General features: G+C 39.5%; 1 protein-coding gene across 1 annotated transcript in view; it reads left to right on the forward strand.

Annotated features, from left to right (window-relative positions):
• LOC109288320 (myocardial zonula adherens protein-like) overlaps positions 1-25,818 on the forward strand; it is a 114,671-nt gene that overhangs the window by 46,585 nt on the left and 42,268 nt on the right. The window contains exons 5-10 of the mRNA XM_019503828.1: positions 1,708-1,821; positions 3,565-3,717; positions 6,643-6,768; positions 7,854-7,982; positions 10,936-11,021; positions 14,749-14,854. Coding sequence (XP_019359373.1) covers positions 1,708-1,821; positions 3,565-3,717; positions 6,643-6,768; positions 7,854-7,982; positions 10,936-11,021; positions 14,749-14,854 — 714 coding nt within the window. The remainder of the gene's footprint in view (positions 1-1,707; positions 1,822-3,564; positions 3,718-6,642; positions 6,769-7,853; positions 7,983-10,935; positions 11,022-14,748; positions 14,855-25,818) is intronic.

A 25,818-nucleotide genomic window follows, 5' to 3' on the forward strand; every position in this document is an offset into this window, starting at 1 on the left:
CCCCAACATACCCTATGCCCCCCTACACAACCACACCGTCTTGCAATGCTCCCACACCTCCCCCCACACACACACACAAAAAAGTGGCACTGTATTTTTTGAGTTATTTTGCAATCCCTTCTATATATAGTACACAATCACAAGTCATGACACATTTTTTGTCATAAAATTAAAATATGTTGTGGTAGGTGTTTGACATCTAGTGTATGATTTGGTTTTTTTCTGGTTCTGAGATTGCAACTTCCCGCTCCCCAAAGGAGTATGGGGTGGGGGCAGCAAGGGGAGTGACTTCTGGTGTCAAAGGTCAGGGGCTAGGGGGCAGGACTTCTGGTCCTGATGTGGTGACCAGGGGGGTGGAGCAATTGTCAAGGGGCAGGGCTACCTATGTGGCCCCTGAAAGCTTGCCAAAACTTAAGTGGCCCTCCACCCAAAATAATTGCCTGCCACTGTGTTAAAATGTATAATCTTCATATCTACTCCTAGATAAATAGCCCATGTTTGTGTGGTAGGATTAGGCCTCATTAATAAATAGTGCTCCGCTACTGTTTGACAGTCTTCATATTAATTTGGATTATCTGTTCTATTTTATTTCTTTTATGCTCATGTGAACTTAATGGCTTGCTTGTTAACCTTCTGTTTTGTAATGTAAAACTTGAAAAGTTTATATACAATAAATCTTTGCACTGGCTCATCTTTCTGCTTTCAATCAGTTCCTGTTTCTTGTGATCATAAAAGCTTTCGGCTTGCTTCCTTATATGCTTGATCTCATCTCCTCCTGTACAAAGTCCTGCTGTCTGCTCTCCGCACAAGTCTCCCCGGTCTGTTCCATTCTGTTTACTCATCTAGTCCTGACTGCAGCCTTTTGTACCCGACTGCCTGTGCATGAAATGATTTTCTTGGTAAACGTGTCAAAAATCCTCGCCTTTACAACACCAATGTCATGGCGTGGGAATAACTGGAGACAAAAAATAAACGTGTACTAGCTCTTCGTTTTTGTTTCTATACTAGGGTTGTAGGTTTTTTTGGGTCTGGGAGTTGATCAGTTTTGTGGTCTGTGTATTTTAACCACTCTAAGCAGTGTGGAAATTTAGCGTCCTATTTAATTGCTATGTATTTTTCATCTTCTGGAATACACTTGAATGCACATACAAATCTGGCTTGTCCTGGAAAACCTCGTGGCAGCTTATAGAGATACTGAAAGGTTTTTTTAGATAAATTGGCACTTTGTGTTTTTTTAAAAAGGCTTGAAATATATGAAGTAGAACTGCAGTGGAGACGCATTCTGTGGGTATTCTTACTGAATGAAACTTGCCTCTTTGAACAGGGTCAGTCTGGACAACAGTTAAGTCCCACTGAAGTATACAATGGGTCAGTTCCCTCTATACCAGATTAAATTTCATTCACTGAGTTTAACTAAAAAAATATTTCCTTGCATCGACCACAAAAGGTAGAGCCGAAGTCCCCTTTTCACTTTAATGTGTAAGTTGATGTAGTTTAATGAGAAAATACAAGCATCTTCTGTGAGAACATTAATGCAGGGAAGACTTTCATTTAAAAATGCTGAAAGATTTTAACTTTTTATTTCCAGTGATTTTAATCCTTCCCCAGTGATGCAGTTTGACTTGTATGGTTTTTAAGAGGATAGCAGCTGTCTTGCTTCCAAAAGACGTGGCAAATTTAATTTTTCTTTTTTCTTGCACTCTCCAGGTTACAAGTGTTCAACAGGAATCCTTAGAGAGCCACATGCGAGTGCAGGCTGCAGCCTTGGATAGCTTCAGTGAAATGAACAGCAGCTTGACATCTGCATCAATCGAGCTGCAGGTACACTGTTAATAGCTCTGTTGCAGTATATAGCCTGATCTGTTGGGCTCCTTCTAGTGTCCATCGTTTTAAAAGTATCCACATGCAGATTTTAATCTATTCCAGTAAATCTCACTGCTGGTGTTTAAGATGGTTATACTGTGAATTTAGGAAAACCCTTAAGTTTTGTTGGTTTAAAAAATTTAATAAGATAATATGCAGCAAAGGACTGTTCAACTTCGTTGTTACTTAGCTAAAGTTCCTGGCCTTTTGCATTATGGAAAACCCCAGGTGCTATTTTTGCAAAATAACAGCCCATCCCCTGTTCTTATTCTTCTATTTTATTTACCCTTGGATAGAAATTTTGGTTACATTTCTCGCAAGTGTTAAAAAAAAGCTGTATTTACCCCAAAATAAGACAACCTTGAATTTAAGATGCCCTCCCAATAATTAAATCTTACACATGGAAAAATTATAAATTTATTATAAATATCCATGTGTGGAATCCAATTATTGGAGGATCATCTTAAATTCACCCTCCCCCCCCAGTTACTGCAGGCAGTGGAGGGAGAGAAGTGACAATGGGGACAGTAATGGGGTAGGTGGGGGGAGACACAAGGGGGGAGACAGTAGAGGTGCTAGGGCAGGTAGTAGCAGACAGGCAGTGTGGAGGCGGTGGGGCAGGCAGTGAGAGAGGCAGGCAGTTTGTCCTGTTGCCTGTTTCTTTTTTTTCCCCTCCCTCCCCCCCTCCCCTTGTGCCTGCCCTCCCTACAGCCTCAGGCTGCCCTGATCCCCTTTCCCCTTGCAGGTTTGGGTCCCTGCCCCCCAAAATCTCTGCCTCCCACCTGTCCCTCCTTTCTTCCCCCTATCCCCACTTTGTCCTACAGTAGACTCTGTCCCTGCTGCAGCTTAGGTCACAGAGCATAGTTTCAGCCTGGCTCCATAGCAGTGTCATGGAGCTGGCACTGCTGTTACAGGGCTGGGCTGGCGCGTGTGAAAGGTGAGGAGGAGGGGGAACTAGGAGTAGTGTCATGTGGGGGCTGGAAACTAGGGACTGTGGGGGAGGAGTGGCTGGGCATGCAGAGGTAATGGGGGCAGGTGGCAGCTAGATCTCCTAACCCCTGCCACCCACTGCCTCATGCTTGATTGTAAGGTGAGGGTCTTTTTTGCTCTGTGTTAAATTGAGGGGGGCACCTCATCTTCTAATCAAGTAAATACAGTATTTGGCAGCCAGACTTGTAAACCAGGGGTATTTTTTCCAGTTCAAATAAAACAAAAAACATTTGATAACCATCCTACCAAGGCAGCTTGATTCTTCTGTCCTCCCATTCATCCCCTTTTTCTGTTTTTAACTTCAGTTTGCTCAAATTTTATTAATTTATGATTTGATAGCTGGAGATGAGGAGAGGGGAGAATTCAGCATTTCACATCATTTTACCTTGCAGTATAAAATGAAAACAAATTTGCTTTGTAGTTCATGTGAAACTTCCTCTTGGTTATGGCACCCTAGGGCTGGATTTTAATGAGCATGTTCATGTGGGGCAGTCTCTTAATAAATTACATAATTGGAAACCAAACTTTAAAGGGTTAATACTATTAATTAATATTATATCTATCTATATATATCTATATAGATATATATATCTCAAAAGATTAGTAAACTTGTAAAGAGGCTCAGTGCTAGATAGTTTGGATGAATTCTACTTTATCATGCATTTCAATGTGTGTTTTGGTTTTTCTTTTTCTTTTTTGTTTGTTTTAAAGAAAACTTTAGTGGATGTTACTTTGGAGAACACAGACATAAAGGATCAAATAAGGAATTTAAAACACACACATGAGAAATCTATGGAAAAACTGAAAGAAAAGCAAAAACAGCTGGAAACTGCTCAGATGGAAAATCAGCTATTGAAATTGCAGGTATGGTATGCAAATTTCCCTTTTTGAGGTTGTACAATAAGGATATTGCTGAGGCAATGAGATTTTGTTTGGAAAAGAGATCTAGCCATATCTGCATAGAATTCTTCACTGATCAGTGCATGGTCCTTTCACCCTTGTTCATGCAAAGAGCTTAGATCCATGGTGAAGAATTAACATTGCTGAAAGCAAATAAACAAATAGGGAACCACCTTAGCAAACATGGGTTTTGAAATGTTGCCTAGCCTACATAAGGCTGTTGTTGGCAAGTGAAAGGTCAACCTATTAAAATGGTGATGCCCGTAGTGCGCACTTCTGTGAGAACCTTCTCATTCGAGGCCAGGGCTGGTGAGAGATTGGGGGTTGCATGCTATGCATGCTACCACTCATTCATATTCTCTCTGCCTCTCCTGGACCACGCACTTGGAATTGCCCCCTCCAACTCTCCCCTGCTGCACTGCATGCACAAGCAGCTGTTGCATTGTGTGGGTGGTGCCTCCCCATATACTGTACACTTGATTGCCTCCCACCCTGGCCACTGCAGCACCATTACTGTGTTGTGCTGTGAGTTTCTCCAGCGCTGCAGTCTCTGCCAATCTGCCCCCTGGCTTGGGAGCAGGAAGTGAAAGCTGAGGGAGGAGAGGGAGTCTGGAGCCCCCAGTTGCAGAAGGAACTGAAGCCGTAAGAGGATCCCAGGGGCTGTGCATTAACCCCTCATGGGCTGCTAAGCAATGCTATATGTCCCTCCTAAAGCTGATACCATATTTCAGGCCATACTATACACTGGGTAGTTTTTCATCAATAATCTGCTATATTTCATTCATGTGTGCCATATTTATTGGTCAGTGGAGATCTGCCCTCACAGCATATTACCTTGAAAAGAGAAATTAGTTGTAGGACTGATTTTCAAATGAGCACAAAGGAATAAAATACAAACATGTTATTATGGGTCTTTTGTGAGACCGCTGGTCTTGCACTTGTTAGTTTCCATAAAGTATGAAAAGAACCATTTAAAGGTGCCTGAAATTAACTAGAACAATATGAAAAGCATATTCTTTCCCTTCTTTGAAATTAGGTGACTGCCACGTTACAGGCATTTGCCCAACAGATAAGCCAGAAGTAGACTGTTTTAGTGGATTTCTTTTTAACTTGCATTAATGCTTAATGATAGATGGTCCGTACCCCCTGTGCTAGAGCAAGTATGTCCACTTAATAATGTTTTATATATTCAAATTCCCCTTCTTTAGTAGAATTTTTTGGGGCTGTGAAAAGTAACTCTGAACCTGTTGTAGTCTAGAGAGAACAAAAAGGAGGAAAGTGTTATTAAGAAGGGAAGTAGAGGAAAAGCAGAGATTTATTGTGCATGGTGTCTGAAGTAGACAAACTCAAAGGGTCTCAGTTCAGCTAAGCACTTCAAGCACATGGAAATCAGTGAAATGTGGAGTGTATGCTTTTCTTTAAGGAGGGAGTCAAGCCAATTTAAATAGGTTAATAAAAGTATAACTTTGCCAAGACAGAGTGCCAAAGTTATATACTAAAAAGAAATCATTGCTCTTTTTCTTCAGTTTAGTTTAAATTGGAGTGATGGTTATTTGTTAAATTGCATGCCTATGCTACCAGAGCGATCTGACTTTTTTAATTTTAGAGGTGAAGGAAGAGGAAGAAATGTTGTCCACCAGGTTGGCTGTGAAAAAGCAATCACCTTAGTTTCAATTGGATCTAGTCTACCCTGCTCACTAGAATTCATTTTTCCCCCCACACTTTCACTTGGATATTACAACAGCTGCCTCCTCTTTCCTCTTTTTCTTGTACCATTGCTGCTCAAATTGTAAGTGAAAGAATGTGGGGGAGTCAGCATAAGGAATTTGTACTCCATTGTGACACTTTTAAAGAGGTTAGAATCAAACTTTTTTATTCAAGCTTCCTGGAGTTCTGAAGGCATAATATATGCTGGATTGAAACTTAATTTCATTCCAGTTTCTTGTGACTGCATAGGTAATAACTTTCTCTCTGTTGAGATCTGGGTCAGAGGTCACAGAGGGCAGCTATAGTGCAACTGGCATCCTCCTTTTTAAGAGACAAAATATATTTATGGTTTACTGCTCTGCATGAAAACGGTTTGTTCCCACTGAACAAGATAAAAACAGGGATTTGATAATTCTTGCAGTCCTTGAAACAAGGTAATTCAGTTACCCAAAATATCTTTTATGCTAAAAATTCTAAAATGAAATGCTGAGGCCTAATTCTTTTTCCATTTACACTGGTGTAAGTCAAGCAACTCTAATGAAGCAAAGAGATTTTATTCTCGTCTTGTTTTCTAATGGAGTTACTCCTGACTTGAAGCATTGCAATTAAGAATGACATTATAGAAAATCGTTATTTTGTTTTGGCTTCATTTTTGCTTTTATATTTGGGCTGCAGCATAGATGGTTTGAAACCTGTTGGATTTTGATCATAGCAGAGCTTGTGGGCATTTGAATACAGTCAGGCCAATTTCTAATCTACACTTTATAAAATTAAACGTAGAATGTAAATTACTTTTAAGGGTGGGGGAAGTGGGGTCAGTCATCAAAAGAATGAGAGGAGGTTATGACAGAATTGAGTCAGGCCAGATTCTTTGTTACACTAAAGCCACTTATGTGCAGGCAGAGGAAAAGGGACCTGATCATGTTGTGCAAATGAAGCTTGCAAGTATGTTAATTATTCCTTTTCATTGCCAGACTGCTGAAAAGTGCTGTTGGTGTGGATGAGAATTTGGCTTAATGGTGCCAAATTGTATGGCAAACCTAGGCCAAGGCTAAAATCATCACCCTCATTTTAATTTCTCCCTTTTTTATTTGTTCTGGTTTCATTTGTCTTACCTCCAGGAACACTGGAACTAATAATAGGTCAGTTGTGGAATTTCAGTGTTCTCATTTTCTGTTATAGGTGGAATCCTCCCAAGAAGCCAATGCAGATGTAATGAGAGAAATGACCAGAAAGCTATACAGTCAGTATGAACAAAAGCTAAAAGAAGAAGAACAGAAACACAAAGCTGAGAGAGAAATTCTAATAGTATGTATAACTGGTCCTTAACAGTGCTCTCTGGTTATTGCTTAGAATCTAATCCCTAAATTAATTTAAGAAACAAGTGCTAGAACTGATGTCTTACATTATCACACCAGTTTCATTTCCTTTCATGCCTTGTCACAGCCAGATTTTTTTTAACATTACCATGGCTAATTAAGTTTTAGAGCTGAAGAAAAGTCTAAATGTGGTGGATATTAAAAATAATGTAAACTTCAAAATTAAAGTGAAAAACAAAACAGGTGTGTTTCTAGTTTTGATCCAAGAAAATGCAAAGCCCAATCTGATTTGTTAGGGAAACCTAGAAAGGAAAAAATGATCAATTTTAGTAGATACATGCTTAAATAACTTGAGCAGATAAATGCTTGTTTTCTTCAGCAGAACTTGCTGTGATCATGTTGTTTTGGATATTTCTAGATCAGGAACAACAAAGTTTAGAACGTTAAAAGTGCCTACTAGCATAGACCAGTGGTCCATCTAACCCAGTATCCTGTGTCTGATAGGGGCAGGGGTGGATTCTGTGGAGAGCATTGAAGCAGATGTATCTGGAGTGATCTATCCCTATTTATTATCCTCCCTAGCATCTACCATTGTTAGTTTAGAGAGGGCAGAGAAAACATCTCCAACTATTCTGTTCAACAACTCTTAACAAATTTGTTGCCCTTGAATTTGTCTAGCTATTAATAAATCTATCATTCATGAATGCATCTAGAACAAGGATGGGCAAAATGAGGCCCACAGGCCAAATGTGGCCTGCCAACTGATTGGATCCAGCCTGTGGTGCATTGCATGGGGCTGAGTCCTCCCCATGCCTGTGCCCCCCGACGGCCGTGGGTGCAGGGCAGGGAAGCTCACCCATCCCTGCTGCTGCTGCCACACCAGCCCAGTGAGCTTCCCCACCACGACCCGGCCCAGCTCCTGGGAGGTGGTGGCACTCCAGCCCTGCCTGCCCGCATACCGTCACCACTCCCCCGCTTGATGTCTGGCCACCGGGGGTACTTAGACTAAAAAAGGTTGAAAACCCCTGAGCTATATTATTGTTTGTGGATATGAATGTCAGTCTTTATTTGAAGGCAGAAACAAATCGGCTTCTGAAGGCTATTGAAGAGGCAAATAAGAAGATGAAGATTACAGAGATAAGCATACAAGAAAAAGACCAGAGGATTGGAGAGTTGGATAGGTTCATCCAGCGCATGGAAGAGGTAACTCTCCCCTTGCTAACTGTTAAAGTGACGGTCAGTTTTTATGCTCTTCATAGAAGAAATACAGGAGTTGCATGGGAGTGTTCCTATTTGGTCCCTTGCTGCTTAACAGCCCTGCCTACCCAGGGCCTCTATTCCTCCTGCCACTTGTCATTGTCATCTTTGTAAAAATAAAAAAGCTTTATTGTATGTAATATGTAGACTGCTATGGGGACATCATGCAAACATGACACCTTTTGCCACCAGTGCTGTTTGTAGTGGCTGGTACTTTGAGGACTTCTTTGGAACAGAGACTAAATGAGTTGTTTTTTTGGGGGGGTTTTTTGGGTTTTTTTTTAACTGTCTCTTCAAAATTAAAAAAAAAAAAAGTGCAGTTTATCCCCTAAGAGCTGGTAAAAATTGTTTGGAATTTATGGTTGTCATGTTCATAAATTCACTTAAATATGTAGTTTATGTGGTTGGCAAGTATATGCTTATTAGAAATAAGCTTCATTTAGATACATTGGGAATAAAGCCTATAACAACTGACATTGGTTTTATTTGGTGTTGCATCTCCAGCTTCCTAAACATCAGGATGAAATGCTTATTTCAGTACCTCACGTTACAAGTTCTTTTGAAATGTTGTTTTCAGGCTTTGTGAGCATGTAACAGCCATCTCTACATGTCTATGCATATAACTTGTTTATGTATCATTCCTCAAACTATCTTGCTAGTAACACACATTTTCAGCTTTTACTGCCCTTTTAATTTAAAATATAGTTCTTCCTCTCCTACTTGCACACTCATGCTTTTAAAAGTTTTTCTCCTTAGTTCAAATATTGTCTACCAAGTTGTAGTAGAGAGCAGATTTTTTTGACATATGACCAATAACCCTTGGGATGTAGAAATACACTGGGATGTTTATTTTTCATGACATTAGTAGTGCTGTGTTAAAGCTAGTTGTAGCATTTTATGTCCTAACTTCCCTTTTTTTTTTTTGATGGGCTTTGTTCCAGGACAGAACTTGTACTGTTTTTCAGATGATAAATGTTCCAAAGTCAGTACTGCAATCACTCTTCTCACATAGCTTAATTATTACCTAAACCTCCTGTCTTTGAAGATCCCTGGTCTCTGAAACAATCTGGATCCCCTAGTGTTTGTTAATTGAGTTGAAATTTCTTAGTTATACAAAATTATCAATAACGTGATTACATTCAGGTAGTTAAAGCTGCATTGTTTTTTGTTTAATGTCTTTAGTGTGTTTGGCATTGCTTAGCACATGCAAACGAAGGTAATCCCTCCCAGAGAGTTTAGACCTGGCTCCTCAAAAGTATCTGGCATTGATGTACATAGGAGTTAAGAACGTGCATACCTTCTGAGGGATTTTGACTCGGTTGTCTAAAACAGTTAGCAACCTTTTACCAATGACAGGCTTCCACTTGTGAATGGGTCACTACTGAGGATGGTAATTTCAGCCTTCTTTCTCCCTGGCACTGGCATCCCAGCACAGCACCAGCAGGAGTGTAACTGATAAGAGGGTTGCATCCCAGAAGTTCTGGTCCCCTAATCAGCCTCACACCACTACTTTTTCTCTCCTCACTCAGCATCTCCCATAGGATTAAGGTGTGCATGGCTGATGGGAACCAGGAGTACTAGGATGTGATCCCATTCCGATGAGTTGCCAGCTGCCCCAGAGGCTATGGGGGATTGCTGCCCTTGCTCCCCATGGCCTTGAACTCTGTTGCCCTTGCCCTTTCTCCAAGAGTTGCAGGCTGGATTGATCGCTTTGTGTCAGATCCAGTCTGCAGGCCATAGGTTCTGTAGACAAAACTGCAGAAGTCAGGATAATTTGGGGTTTCAGTACTTCATAAGTAACTCTCTGTTTTTACGAATTACACACTTGTGCTTTATCTTTGATTTAAACGCGTGATCAGTTTTTAATAGGCAGAACTTGCGAAACCAGGCAAATTTGCAAACTAGGCTTTATTCCAAACCTTGGTTTAAATTGTGTGTGGTATGTTAATGCTTCCTTGGATTATGGAATGAAAGCATATTAATGAATTGTAATAATACATTATGTCTTTTGAAGGCTCTAAGATCTCTTAGTGCTGTAGCTTTATTTTTATTTCTCATCATTTGGCAGTAATACAGGGTCTTCATAAAGTCCTTGTGCACAACCTAAGTTGTTAAAGTTTAAAAGTGCACAAGGACTTTATGAAGACCCTGTATTTGATAAATCACTTTGGTCCAGATTTGAAATATCTTTACTTCAGGTACTTTCACTCAGTGGACTTACTCTTGGTTATAGGGTATTATTCAGTGAATTAAAATGTCTCAACATAGTTTGTAATGTTAGGAAGTATGTATTCTGGTTGTTTAGGTTGGGAAGCCAGAACTACATTTTTGCTGTAATCTGTGATAAGACATTTGGTTGATATTTACAGAGCCCAATAGATGGCCCCTTTCCTTTTCCCCATGAAACCATGGATCCCTGCCAGCATAATGGCTAACATTTGAAAAGCATGTGTAAGGCTTCTTCGAGAAAAACAGGAAGATGTTTTACCTTTGCTGAAAAACTGTGCGCTAGGGCTGCCATTTTGGAGAATATGAATATTCATATTAACAGTAAAAATGATATGGCTCATTTAATCTCTGCAGTCAGAAGCTTAAATCAAATAATCTCTGAATTTTTGATGATTTTTAATACGTAATAATATCCCTTTATAACCTGCTGAAAATCCCATTTTTATTTTAGTGCCTGTTTGGGAATTCAGAGTTTTCTTTGTCCAAACTTTATTATTTACATCCTGTGCCTGGACACGGGAAATACCTGTCACCTATACTAAATAAGTAACATGTCGGAGAATCCTTTTTCTATTTATTTTAGCGTATTGTGAACCTTTAATGATATTTTACGGTTACTAAAGTTTAAATTAAACAAATGAAGAATAACTTTTTTTTTTTTTTTGCTTAGGAACGCCACCAGCTACAAAAACAACTGGAACAACAAGAAATACAGATAGCTGGAGCAAAATCTGAAACTTGTTCTGATAGAGAGAGGTGAGATCCAACTATTTACCAGTCTTTCTAGTGTTAAGAAGATTTTTTCAAACTTGAATCTGGGTTTTATACTAACACCATAGAAGACCTTTATGATACATTTATCTTATTTGTGAAGAATAACTGGAAAAAGTTCACTTTTTTTAAAAGAAAAAAGAATTCATTTTTCTGAGAAGTCAATTACAGAGATGAATAATTATAGAAAGAATTCCATGTTACTACAGAATACCAGTCTTTTAAATCAGTATACCATATTTACTCAAATCCAAGCTGAATTTTGTTTCCTCCCCCTCTCCCCCCCAATTCAATGGGGAGGGTGGGAGTAGGAGGGCTTGACTTGGATTTGAGTACAGGGTAGAGGGGGAGGCAGGTGTCTGTTGTGGCTCTGACTCCAGCCTTGAGTCTGGGTCGGGGCCAGAGTCAGAATTGCAGCATCTCCATATCCTTTCCTCAGCCTGTGCCCTCTCCTTCCCCCCCACTGCTCATTGTCAGGGACAGCCCTGGCTCCAGCTCCATCCCCTCAGGCATGGAGTACACACAGACTTTGGCTCCTGTCTGGCCACACAGCAGCATCCTGGGGCTGGAGCTGCTGCTGCATATCTGAGCAGAGGCTGCAGGGGAGCTGGGGCAGAAGCCTTCAGGAGTACGTAAGGGACAGAGGCTGCAGCAGGGAGGGGGAAGAGGCTGTGAGGAGTAGGAAGGGGTGGAGACTGCAGGGGGCAGAGACTGGGGAGCAGGCAGCAGGGGTGCAGGCTGCAGCAGGGGACAAGTAGTGGGAACTGTCTGCCCTTTGCTGCTACTTTCCCTACTGAAGCAGTAGGAGGGACTAATTTAAGACAACCCTCCAATAATTAGATTTTATCCATGGAAAATTTATAACACATGTATTATTTTTTCCATATATAGTATCTAATTATTGGGGGGGTCATGTTAACTTCAAAGTTGTTTTGGATTTGAGTAAACATGATAGTTCTGTGCACGTCTATGATACTATATTAAATAGGTATAAAAGCTTAATGGCCTGATTTCAGAACTGCGCAGCACCTAAGATTAGATCAGTATGATTTTTACGCAAACCACATTTTTAAAAGACAGTTTCCCAATCACAACTTCTGTTGAATTTATTGGACGGTTCCAGGAGTATAACCCTGAATACTCTTACTTCCTTCACTGGTCATCTACTTTCCCTAGCCCTTCATACCAGACATTGGCCTCCTCAGCCCAACGAGCCCTGGCCAGCTGGATGTGAACGAAATGCTCCATTATTGCAAAACTTTTTCAGATGTTTCATCCTTCTCACAGTTGCTTTTTATTTTTTGTCAGTAAGTGCCAGACAGTGACACTGTAATCCCATCTCTCAAAGTGGAAGAATTTTCACCCTGCTGCTTTAGTATTATGCATATGCTTCTAAATCGTTGAATATAGAATTAAATATACAAAGCTGTTACGAACCGAATGTAAACTAGTTTTGTAGTCTTACTATGAGAATTGAAATTTCAACAGTAAATGCCCTGGTTTTGAAGAAAGTGCAGCTGTTCTGGTGGTGTGTGGGACTAATTGTGCAACAAAAACATGTAAGCATGTGCAACAAAAGCATTCAGTCCTTTACTATAGCCAAGTGATGTATCTTATCATTTAGTGTTGTGCATAACAGCAAGGATTTCAAAAGGTTTTTTCTCAAATTCTGTTCCAGTGTGAAGCTAGGTGTGCAAGGAATGAAGTTTGCTTCCTTGTTAAGGTCACAGAGCACATGCTCAGGTGAAAGAGACATTCCCACAGCTGGAATGTTGAAAAGTGAAGCAACCTATTACAAAACCTGACTCCAAAAATTCTGTGCATATGCTAAAACCCCTTTTTGGAAACCTGTCAAACCAACTTAACACACAAGTAAAGATCTGTAACAATCTACCAACTCTAAGAATAAAGTGATATCTGAAGGAATCCTGGAGTTGGGCAAGGCCTGATCATGAGAACTATCTCAGAAAACCCATGCATATTACTACATATTACTTACTTAATGCTCCTGTGAGTTGCATTCAGTTGCAGTGATGACACTGCAAAGTTTGACCCAGATCTTTGGTTCAAAGCTGGCCTCATGGTACAAAGTGGACTTAAATGACTAGTAAAGGATTCCTTGGATGTGCTCCCTGCTCTTTACTTGATATGTGTTTTAGGCTGGCCTAAGGACCTGACTGGGTTTTGGCTGAAACATTCTTGGCCAGAATAGGCTGCACTTCAGCAATTGTGGGGAGGAAGGGTTGGTCCCTAAGAACTGTTCTTGTTTACTGGAGCTCTCCCACTTCCTTGTATCAGAAGTTCTGCATTTCACATGTCATTTTGATGTATATCTCTCTAGATAATCCTCACCAGAGAGGTGAGTGACTTGTGTGTCTGTGGGAGATGGATCATGCCTTCATGCTGGATATATCCAGCTTTTATGATAAGGTGGTGCCTATGTTAAAAATAGGTGACAGCTACCACATTGTAAAATCCTTGTGTTGACAGTGTAAATTGGAGTTTTACCTTTTATGCAGCTGATCAATGTGAAACTTATTTTATATGCTAGCTGTTGTTTTGTAAAGCCTCTTTCCCCCACTCCTTGATTGGCTGCACCGTGCTATTTGTTTGACCTTACCATCAAGTCTAAATTGAGACAGCAGTTTCTGTCAGGTGACTTCAGCTTCCCTATTGATCTTGCTGTGCAAAACATCTGATCTAGTTCTGGCTATGCTTCCTGCCCTACAAGAGATGGGTCTCCTGGTGTATTAGTGTTTCTGTCTTATTTTCTTTTATTTTATGTCTCTGCTTTATTTCCTGCTTTTTGTATTGCTTTCTGTTATGGAAATGAAAATGTTTTGCTTGGATGTTACAGAATTCCTTACAACTAGCAACATTTTGCTTTCAATGAAATAATATGTAACAAATAAGTGTACATAATTAAAAAATCTCCCTTGCTCTTTGGTTAAAAAAATGGCTAACATTTTGCCAAAAGGGAACAAATGTTCTTATAATCTCTTAAGAAATATTTGATTTATTTTTTCTCTTTTATATTTACTTTTATGTCACTCTGTTTTTCCAACTTTTCCAGTGTGAAGAAGTAAATAAGCTTGACTGGAAAAATACTGGATATAGTTTCTCAACAGAAAAAAAAGTATGAAAAAACAATCAAAAGTATGCCTGTGTACACTTCAGTAGCCTTAGCATTCTGCATTTGAGACTGAATTGCAAAAACTGTTTTACTCTAATTCTCTGATTTGACTTTAATGGGATACTTAGTTAATGGAGTGACTTGTATGTTTAATGTGCGAGTGTTTACAGGATTGGATCTTCAGGTTCAATTGACATTTTTGCATTTTGAAACTTCATAGAACTGAAGAGTTTTGTTTAGGTGACAAATCTGAGTTTTGTATTCCTTTCTCATTACCTTCTAGTTTCATTTATTACTAGAACTTCAAGCTCTGTGGGTAACCAAGCTTGTGTACAAGGTAAAGGAGAGCTACACTGGGTGGTGGCTGGCAATGACTTATGGCTGAAAGATGACTAAAGCTGTTCTTGGCAAAGGAAGTGACAGTGACAGACAGGGATCAGACTTATCTAACAAGGTGTGTGTGTGTGTGTGTGGGTGTATGTTAATCTATTCTATCTGATAAACAGTGAGTACTATTTTTGTGTTTTATTCATGTTATATCGCTTACAAAATTACTTTCATTCTTTTAACTCATGCTAGGTCTCAACATCTGGAGGAGGTAGCAGCTAATCTGAGAGAGAGAATCAAACATCTGGATGATATGGTCCATTGTCAACAAAAGAAAGTCAAACACATGGTTGAGGAGGTGAGATCTAGCAGAACTACGTATTCCCTAAATACCTGCTTTGAAGTTTTAATGCTGGATAATTTAGCCCTGGAAGGATCTGTCTTCCAGGTGCTTTTTCCCTTTTACTAACAAAAGCTCTGCATCTTGTTTGCTGTGAGCCTTACTGTGTCAGTGGAAGACAAGTTATGCACTTGGTAACAGCAAAGTAGAAAGATGAGTTAAGTTAAAAGCAAGCTGACCAGAAGCTGTCACATTATAGTCCAAGGACCAATGCTGGTTCTGGAATCCTTCCTGGTGATCCAGAGCATACAATTGGGGATGGGGCCAGAAAGGTTGGTGCTTTCTTGAAATAGGTGGCCTGTGGAATAACGAAAAGCCAAAGCACTACTGCCTAAGGAACTATGTGTGTGTTTGTTTTTTGGGGTTTTTTTTAAGTATGTGAGTCCTTACACTACAGCAGGGAGATAAGAAGTGGCCAACCTTTATTCTCTTCTCATCCTGGGGCCAGATGTGGACTGGTCAATTTACCATAGAAGTTAAAGCAGCTTTTTGTCTGAATACTGCTCTAATTTACCATCTGGTCTCTAGTCAAGGGATTCTTCCAACAGCCCTGGATCAGCTAGTGCTCCAGCTGTTCCTCTTTGTTGCCAGCCTTGGAAGGTGTGGCACAGGTTAGGTACAGTTAAACTGAAATGGCACAAAAGTAAATTGTACCAGTGTATTGAATGTAGTAGGATGCTCAGCATTCACTTCCATGTTATATTTGTCCAAACATTCAGCATGGTGGAGCCTCTTATGAATGCTGTTCCTCATCTGAATAGAATTTTTTTTTTTCTCAATTCATAATGTTTTGGTGTTTGCTTCGTAACAGACTGTATATGTTGTTTAAGAACACACTGTGAATGCAAAGCTTCTCTATAGGTAACTTTTACTTGCATACTTCAGAAGTCAACTCACTTCAAAGATTTGAAAATTTCCTCACATCAAACCTAAAATTTAATGTTTAAATTTTGATGTAGGTTCTTTGGGTAGATGTGATATCTTTTATTAGAGCAACTAGATGTTGATGTTGTATTCAAAATTAAGTACATTGATATACAACATAGAGATATATTTCTATATATCTGTACACCTGTGCATGCTATATATGTTGTGGTATCATTCTGCTAAATTATAAAGCAGCGTTTTCATATATCTTGTACTGTGACACCTGTGCTTTTCTCATTAATTCTTTTGCCTAGATTTCTTCTCATATTCTACAGCTCTATGAAGTTTCAAAGAGCCATTGTTTTAAAGATGACCTGCCATAAAAATTTCTGTCCCTTTCCCTGCATGTGGACAATATCAGTTGTAGAACAGTGACCATTTTAAAATTTAATAGTTCGTGTATGGCTAGTGGAATACACAGAGGGTAATATCTGATTGACTTAAAGCTACCTGTTGACTACTTAGACAGGGATTTTCTCCATAGCACGTGCTTCTACTTCTGAAAGGTCCAGAGTAGAGCTGAACCTGATGTAGTTTTAAAAAAAAGTATTCAAATTTTTTGATAAAATCAATAACAATTTTCAATCCATTCTAATTCTAGTATGTCTGGATTTGAAATGATTGCAGTATTTCATATGTAAAAAAGTACTTAGCTTGTCTCTACAACAGAGAAAAAATAGACATCTAGTTTTATAGTAAGATTAAGGGAATTTGTCCCTTTTTTAAGGCAAGAAGTACTTTTCTTTTTTTCTAATGATAGTATATATTAGACCAACTGTAAAGTTGGCATTGATACTAGATAAAGTTTCTGGTACAAAAGGCCCTTCCTCAGGTTCCTCTTTACAGAAAGAGGGATGCAAAGATGAGTAGCAAAAAGGAGTTGGTAGATGGCCACAAATACCTAAAATTATCCGTTTCTTTGAGTAAAACTTGTGGCATATACTGAACGTAGGAGTCTGTATAGAAGGTCTTTTGAAACTTTTGCTCAAGTGTCCTATTCAACTCATTCTACTTCAGGTGTAGGTAAGCCAGCTAACAGGCTATAGATTTTTTTTTTTTCTTTCCCAAAGTACTGAAGTATTCAGCTATGTCTTTCAGGGCTCTTGAAGTGATTCCTTTCAGGACATCCTTTGCAGGGCTATCACTATTTAAAGAGGAAAAAAATAGGGGGAGGGAGGGAGGGGAGAGCCCAAACTGTAATTCTTGATTTGGTAACTAAGCACTGAATTTCACCGACGTTAGTTTTAGGTAGTCTGCATTTTTAGTAATTTGCCTCAGTAGCTGGACCTCTAGTGGGGCAAGCTAAGTACTGCAAGTGCATGTCAAGTTGTCAAAGACATGAAAAAAATATTGAATGAGTCAGTCCCTAGTGTAAATTCATAAATATCAGTAAAGTTATATCGAGGTTTGTTTAGGTTCTGTGTAGTATAAAGAAGTATATTCATTATATACCTATTTAGTCAATACCAAAATGGGTGGTGACCTGCTTTTTAATATACAGAAGGATAGAAGGGCTAGAATAGAAGAGTTTATCAAGAAACTAGAACTACTGCTGCTGCTACCCCCCCCCAAAAAAAATAACATGTCCATAGTGGGTCAGATATGGGTTTCTGTCTACAGGCATAAGTATCCATTTGAATAACTTGGATATTGTACTAGATAAAGTGCCATAGATGTGATGGGTTTGTATCCCTTCTGAAAGTAGTTGAAGAAGACACACCAGTGGTTTGGAATGAAATTAGATGATAGCAGGCAGTACGAAATGCATTTTTCTCAGTTTCCTAAATGTGAGAGTTTTTGGAGCTCAACACCGGGTAAAGTTCAGAGAACTTATTCATCTGAGTATATGCACAGCCAATCCCCTGTTGCTTTTTTTTTTAAATAGTTATTTTAAAAGGAAATGGTTAATAAGTTGCTGAGGGAGAATTCATGAAGGAATATGCTGTATGTCTCATTATTGCAATATTTGTGTGGCTGGTCTCTATTGGAAACAAAAACTAATAAAAACCCCATCCTTTTCAGTGATTTTAATCATCTTATAAAGAATATTAGTGTGAATTTAAGTATTATCATAGACTGTGATAGAACACCTCACACTTCTGGAAATTACTTTGTGTGTACTTAAGTCACAGGCACATAACTGAATACACAGGTTAAATTGGGAACCTTAAAACAGAAATATTTTGAATGAGATTTAGATGGCTGGTTGAATTATCAACTTCTGCCAGATGTTGAAGCGTAATACAGTATATCTTTTAATCAGAAGGCTTAATCTATTGAATTAAGTGAGAGGAACAGGTAAGCATCTTCTTGCTTCATTGCTGAATGAGCTTCAGTTAGTTGCATCATACCTCTGAAACTATCTAGATATGCTTAAAATGCTATGAGGTTTATTCCTTCATTGTAAATAGCACTTTTGGTAAGTAGTTTTGATCGTTATTCTGGTGCCATTTTTAGCAATAAAAGTGGAGGAGCACCAAACCAGTCTGGACTATAGGCAGCCTGAAGTCTCAAATTATGTCCCCCAAATGTTAATTCCCTAGCTTTATTGCCCCAGCAAACTCCTGTTTGACTGGGGAGGGAGGTGGTTCTGAGAGTAAAAGACTGTGGTGTGCTGAGTCACTATAGTAATAGGGCCCTAGACGTAGCTAGAACTTGACTGCAGTTGACTGGTACAGTCCTGCATGCTGTCCTGACTGGGTCTGATCCTATCCCTGTAGACCCCGTAAAAGTCTGATCCTATCCCCGTTGACTCTAACAGGACATGGTTCTGGCAATAGGTCCCCAAATATGGGATGCAGCCTTGTGAGCAGAACTGTCAAGTAATTTGGGGGATCTCTTTTACTGAGCAGTAGGAGTTGGAGGACCTAGGGCAGTAAATATCAGACTGTACTGAGCCGGTCCCTCCATGCTCGTATCTCTCTTTCCCCTTCACTTCCCCTTCCATTCCTCCAGCTACAAAATTCCATTTTTCCCCCTACCACAAGGCTTTTTTCTATGAAGAAAACCTGTTTCTTTATTAATAAATGTGGCTTCATTGTAGTGCATTACCGATTCATATATAGAGGGAGCTCTGCATTTGTGCCAAGAGGTTGTGTGAAATTCATGTTCTTTCTACCCAAAAGATGAGGGTATTAAACATGAAAGACTCCCCACTGAAAGATATTCTTGTTGAAAAACATATTGGTAAAAGGGAGCTAACCAAATTTAAAGCAGTGCAGGGTTTTGTTTTGTTTTTTTTATTGGAATGCTTCACAGAATAGGTGGATTTTCATTTTTATCTTGAAAAGGGGGACTTGGCAAATGACAAAAAGCAGGGTTTACAAGCCTGAAGGGCTACATGAAAAACAGCATAGGACTAAAGGAGGATAGGCTCTGTGTAGAGCTGGAAATACATGAGATAACTTGCTAATACTTTTTGATGGTTGGTATAAACAGGATTTTAAAATGTTCATCACCCTGAATCTAGACATGTGCGAAGGGAACATGGGGATGTGAGACAGTGAGATGTACAGAACAACTAATAAATCATTCAGAAAGTGTGATTCGGTAATGCTGTTGATCCTTTTCTTAAAGGTTCTGATCTTGCTGGCATCAAAATCAGTGGAAATTTGTTGTAGCAGCTGTTGTGGACTTGGACTTGGCTGTACTGAAAGCAGTGTTTGACATGCATCTCTGGTTTTTGCCAGAAGACCCTTTGCCACCTACTTCTCCCTATGTTAAAATCCTTGTCTTACAAACACAAGTCAAATTCTAGCCAACTTGAGCTAGGCAAACCAACTATGGTTTCAGGATATAAATTATACGAATGTACACCAACTAACTGCCAGGGGCAAAAAAAAAAAATGTTTAAATGAAATAGGAAAAAGGAAGGCTGCTAGAAGCTATGAACTTCATGATCTCTGCAGTGCATCCTACACAGCCATTTGGCAGCCTCATTAGGGGTTCTTTACTGTGAGGCCCACAGATGAGGTTGGTCAGAGAACTTCCTAGCCAGCTGTTGTTGTTGCATATTAATAAAAGCTGATATAACAAGCAGAGAAGAATTGAAGTTGACATGAGACTGATTAATTTTTCTTAAAGCAGAATTTCCTTGGTAAATAAATCTCCCAGCGCACCATGTATAGCCAGTTACGGAAAGTGAAACACCTCTATGTGACAACTGTGGGGCTATCCACTCTTGTTTGACACCAACTTTACATCCTTTCTAAAAGGAAAGGTCTACCTTCAGAAGCCTACAGCGTACTTGAGACTGAAAGGAGATAAATTTTTTTAGAGAAGGTTCCTAGTAGGCCTATGTGAAGCTTCAGTAGCCAATTCAGTCTGGAGGTTATTTGGCCTGGTTTGGCGGCCAAATCTCCAAGTCAAATTGGGAGACCAATTAAAAAGTCCGAAATGAATCAGAAGCCTCCAGATTGATTCGGAAAAGGTTAGGTGCTGGTTTGGAGATTCAGCTATCGACTAAACTTGCATCAGTCCTCACCATGCTGGACAGAGGTGCAAATCTGTGGTGGGCAGAGGGGGAAGGGAAGGGGTGTGGGGGAGGGAGGGATTGGGGCTGGAACAAGCTGCCCAGCTCAGGTGGGGGGCATGGGAATCTGAATCCGAAGTGAATACTTGCTGCTTCACACAGGCCTAGTTCCTAGAATCCCAGAGACTAAATCAGTAAGCGTTAATATAGAAGGAATTAAAAGAATCCACCAGTAGTCTATATCATGCTCTCCATCTATACTGAGATCAAAAGTCCAGCCAAGACTAGTGGTCACCTCTGAGGGTGAAGTTGTATGTTATACTTAGACCACATTCACTATGTGGAATGTGAAGTGGTGTGCGAGTTAGAACATGCCATGAGCAGTTGCACATTAAGGGTTAATCCTGCACAGCTCTGATTTGCCATGCCCCTGCTCACCACCCCCCTAGTGGCACAGAGTCAGGGTATTTGGGCTCACCCCTGGTTTGTTTCGGGTAGGGAAGGCGGGGACTGGGAGCAGTGCATCCTGGTATGCTGGAGGAGAGCAAATTGCTCACTTTTTTTTTTTTTCTTGATCTCCGTGGAGCAGGAAGAACCTAATGTGAGCTAAGTAGTACAGCTCAGAGTTAACCCTTACCTAAAATGGCATGATTTTGAGATGCTCAGATGGCATTTAGCACGGGTTAATGAGCTTTAATGTGCGGATGCTCCCCTTAAGTGTCCTTAGTATGGTCTGAGTATTCACCCTGAGTCACCAGCCTAAATGACCAGGTATCCATTTACACCTGGCTTGCTTAAAAAAAAAAACCAAACAAAATGACAAACAAACCTTGAGCTCTGGTGTTGTAGTGAGACACTTTAACCACTCTGCCACTGACTCCCATTCTCTTTCCATGTGCCTGTCTTTAAAATACCACACAGAGCTCCATAATGCAGAGCAGGAGAGGGCCACGAAAGTAGAACTCAGCCATAGCCTGATCTCTCATATTGTCAGATTTTCCAACTCTTTCATTAGAAAGATCAACCACCAATAAGGAGATAATGTACTGAACAGGTAGATGTATCATAAGCTTGCAGGCAGGTCTTAAGTCTCAGCTGGTGCTGCTTCTGCTACTGCTGCCAAACTAGTGCCTCCTTTTCCCAAAAGCTGAAAAGGGTGTTTAAGAGAACTAGGTGACATCTTCCCATTTAGAGGAATCTCCTTCTCTTTTGCCATAGAGTAACATAGTGGATGGGAAATGCTATTGCCTGTGTCTGTCCCAAAAAAGCTGACGTAGATGTGTAAATTAAAATAAATAAAAATGAAGGAAAAACTTTAAAAAGTACTAAAAAACTTGATTAAAAGAACAAAAATATGATCTAGTTCTGCTGAAGTTCAACCAAATATGATTTAAGAGCTGAGTTTTTTTCCCTTTGTTTTTGAGGATTATGCAATAAAAGCAAGTCTTATTTTCACTAAACCAGGGACTTCCTAATAAGTAACTAAAGCAGTTAATCACTAAGAGCAGAGGGAACAAAAATTAACCTTTAAATTTGAAGCAACTTATTGGGGAGATGAGGATTTGGGGAATTTCCCTGATAATGGACTTCAGGGAAAACTAAAGATCAATAGATGGCTCAGGGATTGGTTTTCTTAGGAAGGTTATGAGATGTTTGACAACTGACAGGAATTCATGGACAGAGAGCTTCTCTTCAGGATGAGTTAGTTGTGTTGGGAAGTGGGTGGTTGGGATTTTGGCTCTCTGGGCTTGTGATTTATAAGAATAACTTTAAACTAGGAAATCTGGGGAGAAAGGTGTATAATCTCCATGGAGAATGGGAAACCAGAAACTGTTTAGGAAAGATAGAAATAAAGGTTAAGTTGGTTGTGTGGTAGTAGACCAATAAAAGAATGCGTTCTTATCCTCCCTCAATCTTCATTTTGCTAGGCTATAGTTACACTTCGTAAATACATTCCAGAGTGAGTATCAGAGAAAGGGAAGTGCTATCCAAGTTAAATAGTGATATTGACACACTGTAAAGTGGCAAAAAAACAGCCGTGTACAAGTTTAGACTGGAAACAAAATATTTCCAACTATTACAGGAGTAAAATCCTTTGTGGTCCTCCAAAGCAGTGAGAGCAAGGAACATGAATTCCTTCAAGATGCAGTTTATACATTTAGGGAAAGGATAACAGGACGAATAGTTGCTCTTGGAATAGAAATTGGAGCATGTGATAAGTGTTTAGTATCTCAGGGCCAGGGGAAGGGAGGGGAGGGAGTTTGAAGAGAAACCTGAACTCTGTGTAGGTTGCTCACGTAAATTGAAGGTATCTGGTAATCTCTTGCTTGAGGGCTTCTGCTGGTTCCTTGTAGGGGCCAGGAGTAAATCCTCCACAAACACTTCCTTCCTCTTGATAGAATCATTTGGCTTCTGGGTTTTTTCATCTTCTTCTGAAGCGCTGGATGTTGGCTGAGGCTGGAGATGGTAGACTGGCTTGGGTGTGTGGTGCTCCTAATAGCATGGAGCAATTTCTTATTTGCCTGCCTGATGGATCTTGCTTGCATGTACAGCATCAAATCAATTGCTACATTTTGGGTCAGGAAGAAATTTTCCTACATCAGATTGGCAAGGATTGTTTTTTGTTTTGTTTTTTTCTTGCTGTTCTCTATAACATGGGGTATGGTCCACCTAAGATCATCTTGGCATATTTTACATAAATTCCTGGCCACTACAGTGGTCTAGAAGTTGGAAATGCCTTTGTGTCTCTCTTTTTTTTTCTCTTGTGGCATACTATAGATTTTGTTTCTGTTTTTAATCTGGTGCTTTGTGTCTTTCATGTGGGCTGGAATGAATGTTCTTGTGGATTCTTTTGGAAAAATTGATGCCTGAGAATACCTGGATTGGACTTGGTGGCCCAGGAGGCCTCTTCCAGTCCTAGGTTCCTGTGAGGTTGTTTCTCATTGACAATAAATTATCTACAGAACCTAGATTTAGAATGAAATCTCCCTAACCTACTGAATTGAACTGTCTCCAGGTCATGGCACATGAACTATTCTCCACGTTTAGTCTCAGATTCATTGGAACGTGATAAATGGTGACCAGATATAAGAAAAAGCAGCTGTATCCTTTTTATTGAAGAGGAGGAAAGCAAGGATACTTCAGTATAATCTGCTACTGAGTAAATCCTAACCCAAATAATGAAGATACCCTTTGTATTGCACGACTGGGGGGAAAGGAATTGTGATGCCAAAGACTGCAAAGACCTGCTGAAAGACTGCTTAATCAAGACATTTCGGAAATTCCAGACATATTACAAGATATCTCCAGTTTCAATATGGAAATACTTGACAGTAAAATGAAGGAACAGAAGTATAGAAATGCACTGTCTATCCACATTGGGATGCCATATTATTATTATTATTATTATTATTATTATTATTATTAACAAAAACATGCACTGGGTAGCATACAACTTCTGTAAGCTGTTAAGGAAGCCCAAACACAGAAAGATAAAAAGCACATGAGCTCATAGAATTAAAAACAAGAATGCAAAGCAGAAATAGAGAATCCATAAATATTTAGAATACCTTGGCGTGTCTAAGTAGTGGAGCTATGACATCATACTTTCTGTTTTAAAACTCACTGGACTCTTACGGACAACAAAGAACCATCAACAAATCTGCCAGGAATGTTCATTTATTATTTGAAGAGTCAAAATCTATCCTGTCTGGAATATCCTTAGCTTTAAAATCTTCTCTATACAGTATCAGTTTATTCATCTAGGACTTGGATGGTCTTTTCTTGGAGGAAAACAACAATTAAGAAGACTAAAAACTGGAGTTATTTATTTTATTATGGCTGCTCTTAATAATGTGGGCGTTGGGATCCCATTGTGCTAGGCACTGCACAAACACCAGTGGTTCTTCAGAAAACTTTTACAGGAGATTCAGATCAAAGACTGTTGTAGTATATTACTTGAGCTAGCTAGACTAGAAAGTCCCTAACATTAATGCCACAAATCTCACCTGAGTAATAATTTTTTTTTTACTATTAAATCACGTTTTTACTAGAAAGATTAAGTGGGGCCTAAGCAAAAAAGGTGCCCATTTGTACTGATTTTCATTTGGGTCTCTTGAAAGATCGTAGCCCTAAAGTCTGGGAATGGATAAACTCTGCTTATTTAAAAAAAAAAAAAAAAAAAGTAGAATGAAATCTTGTCTTCACTATATAGTAGATGTCTGAGTAACGATGACAAAAGATAGAAGTTCCAGTTGGTGTTGCAATATCTTATTTGTCTGATTTTGTTTACCCATCGACATTTAATGAAGTGAGCGTCAGCCCACAAAAGCTTGTGCTTTTTATATATATATATATATATATATGTGTGTGTGTGTAGTTAGATATGTGGATGTGTAGATATGTGTGTATATAGATATCTAGTACGGTTACTTTATAAGATGCAAATCTATCTTGCCTTCTATTGGAATTTTATTTGGCCAAACTTGCATTTGTCCAGTAATGAGTCGTGCTGATGATCATTTTGACCATATTTGTTTGTTGTATATCAGTTACAAAAGTCAAATTCACTAATAGATGATGAACAATGAAAAGAGAAATCTCTTGTATAACATATTACAGAGGTGTAGGTTGTAGCCACGTTGATCTAAGGACATAGGCAGACAAGGTTCTTTGGGTGAATCTGATATCTTTTATTAGACCAACTTAAATAGTTGGAAAACAATTATTAAGCAAGCTTTTGGGTTCAAAAACCCTTTGTCAGGCTAAGGAATTTTCAGCAGTTGGTATGTGCTCTTCCTGGATGGAAAGAAAAGAAGCTGCCTCTCACCCATTGACTCCTCAATCTACATTTTCACTGACTACCTGTCTTGTATGCATACCAAACCAGCCTCTGGCTTCTTTACTTTTCATTCCATCCAGGAAGAGCGCACACCAACTGCTGAAACTTCCTCAGCCCGACGAAGGGTGTTTGAACCCGAAAGCTTGCTTAATAATTGTTTTCCAACTATTTAAGTTGGTCTAATAAAAGATATCAGATTCACCCAAAGAACCTTGTCTGCTTTTGTATAACATATAATACTCATATAAATGAAGAAGTAATACTCTGATATTTTTGGAGGATGATCTTATCTGGTAGCAAATTTGGAGTGAATTTATGAAATGGCTAGTTTTACTACAACCTGGTGAATGAATGCATGTTTTTAAGTGTATATGACCAAAAAGTATACATAAACTGTCGCATTGGCTCAACCCCTTAAAAACCCCCCAAACAAACCCATCCCCCCGCCAAATTTGAGGTGCATTGATGCGTAAGTCCATATGGTATCTGCACCAATAAAAGGAAAATTGACGTATCAGCAATCGGCTTTTATTGGCTGATGTGGCTGATAATGTAGCCGATAAATGCTACATGCATGGGTGCAGCCACAGCATGCGCTCAGCCAGGAGTGCAGCCAGGCAGCATGGAGAGCAGTGGTCTGCTGGTAAGTCTGTTGTGAGGGAAGGGGTGGGAAGGGGTGCAGAT

Source organism: Gavialis gangeticus, unplaced genomic scaffold, assembly GCF_001723915.1.
Source record: "Gavialis gangeticus isolate Ggan-Ray unplaced genomic scaffold, GavGan_comp1, whole genome shotgun sequence".
Lineage (NCBI taxonomy): Eukaryota > Metazoa > Chordata > Crocodylia > Gavialidae > Gavialis > Gavialis gangeticus.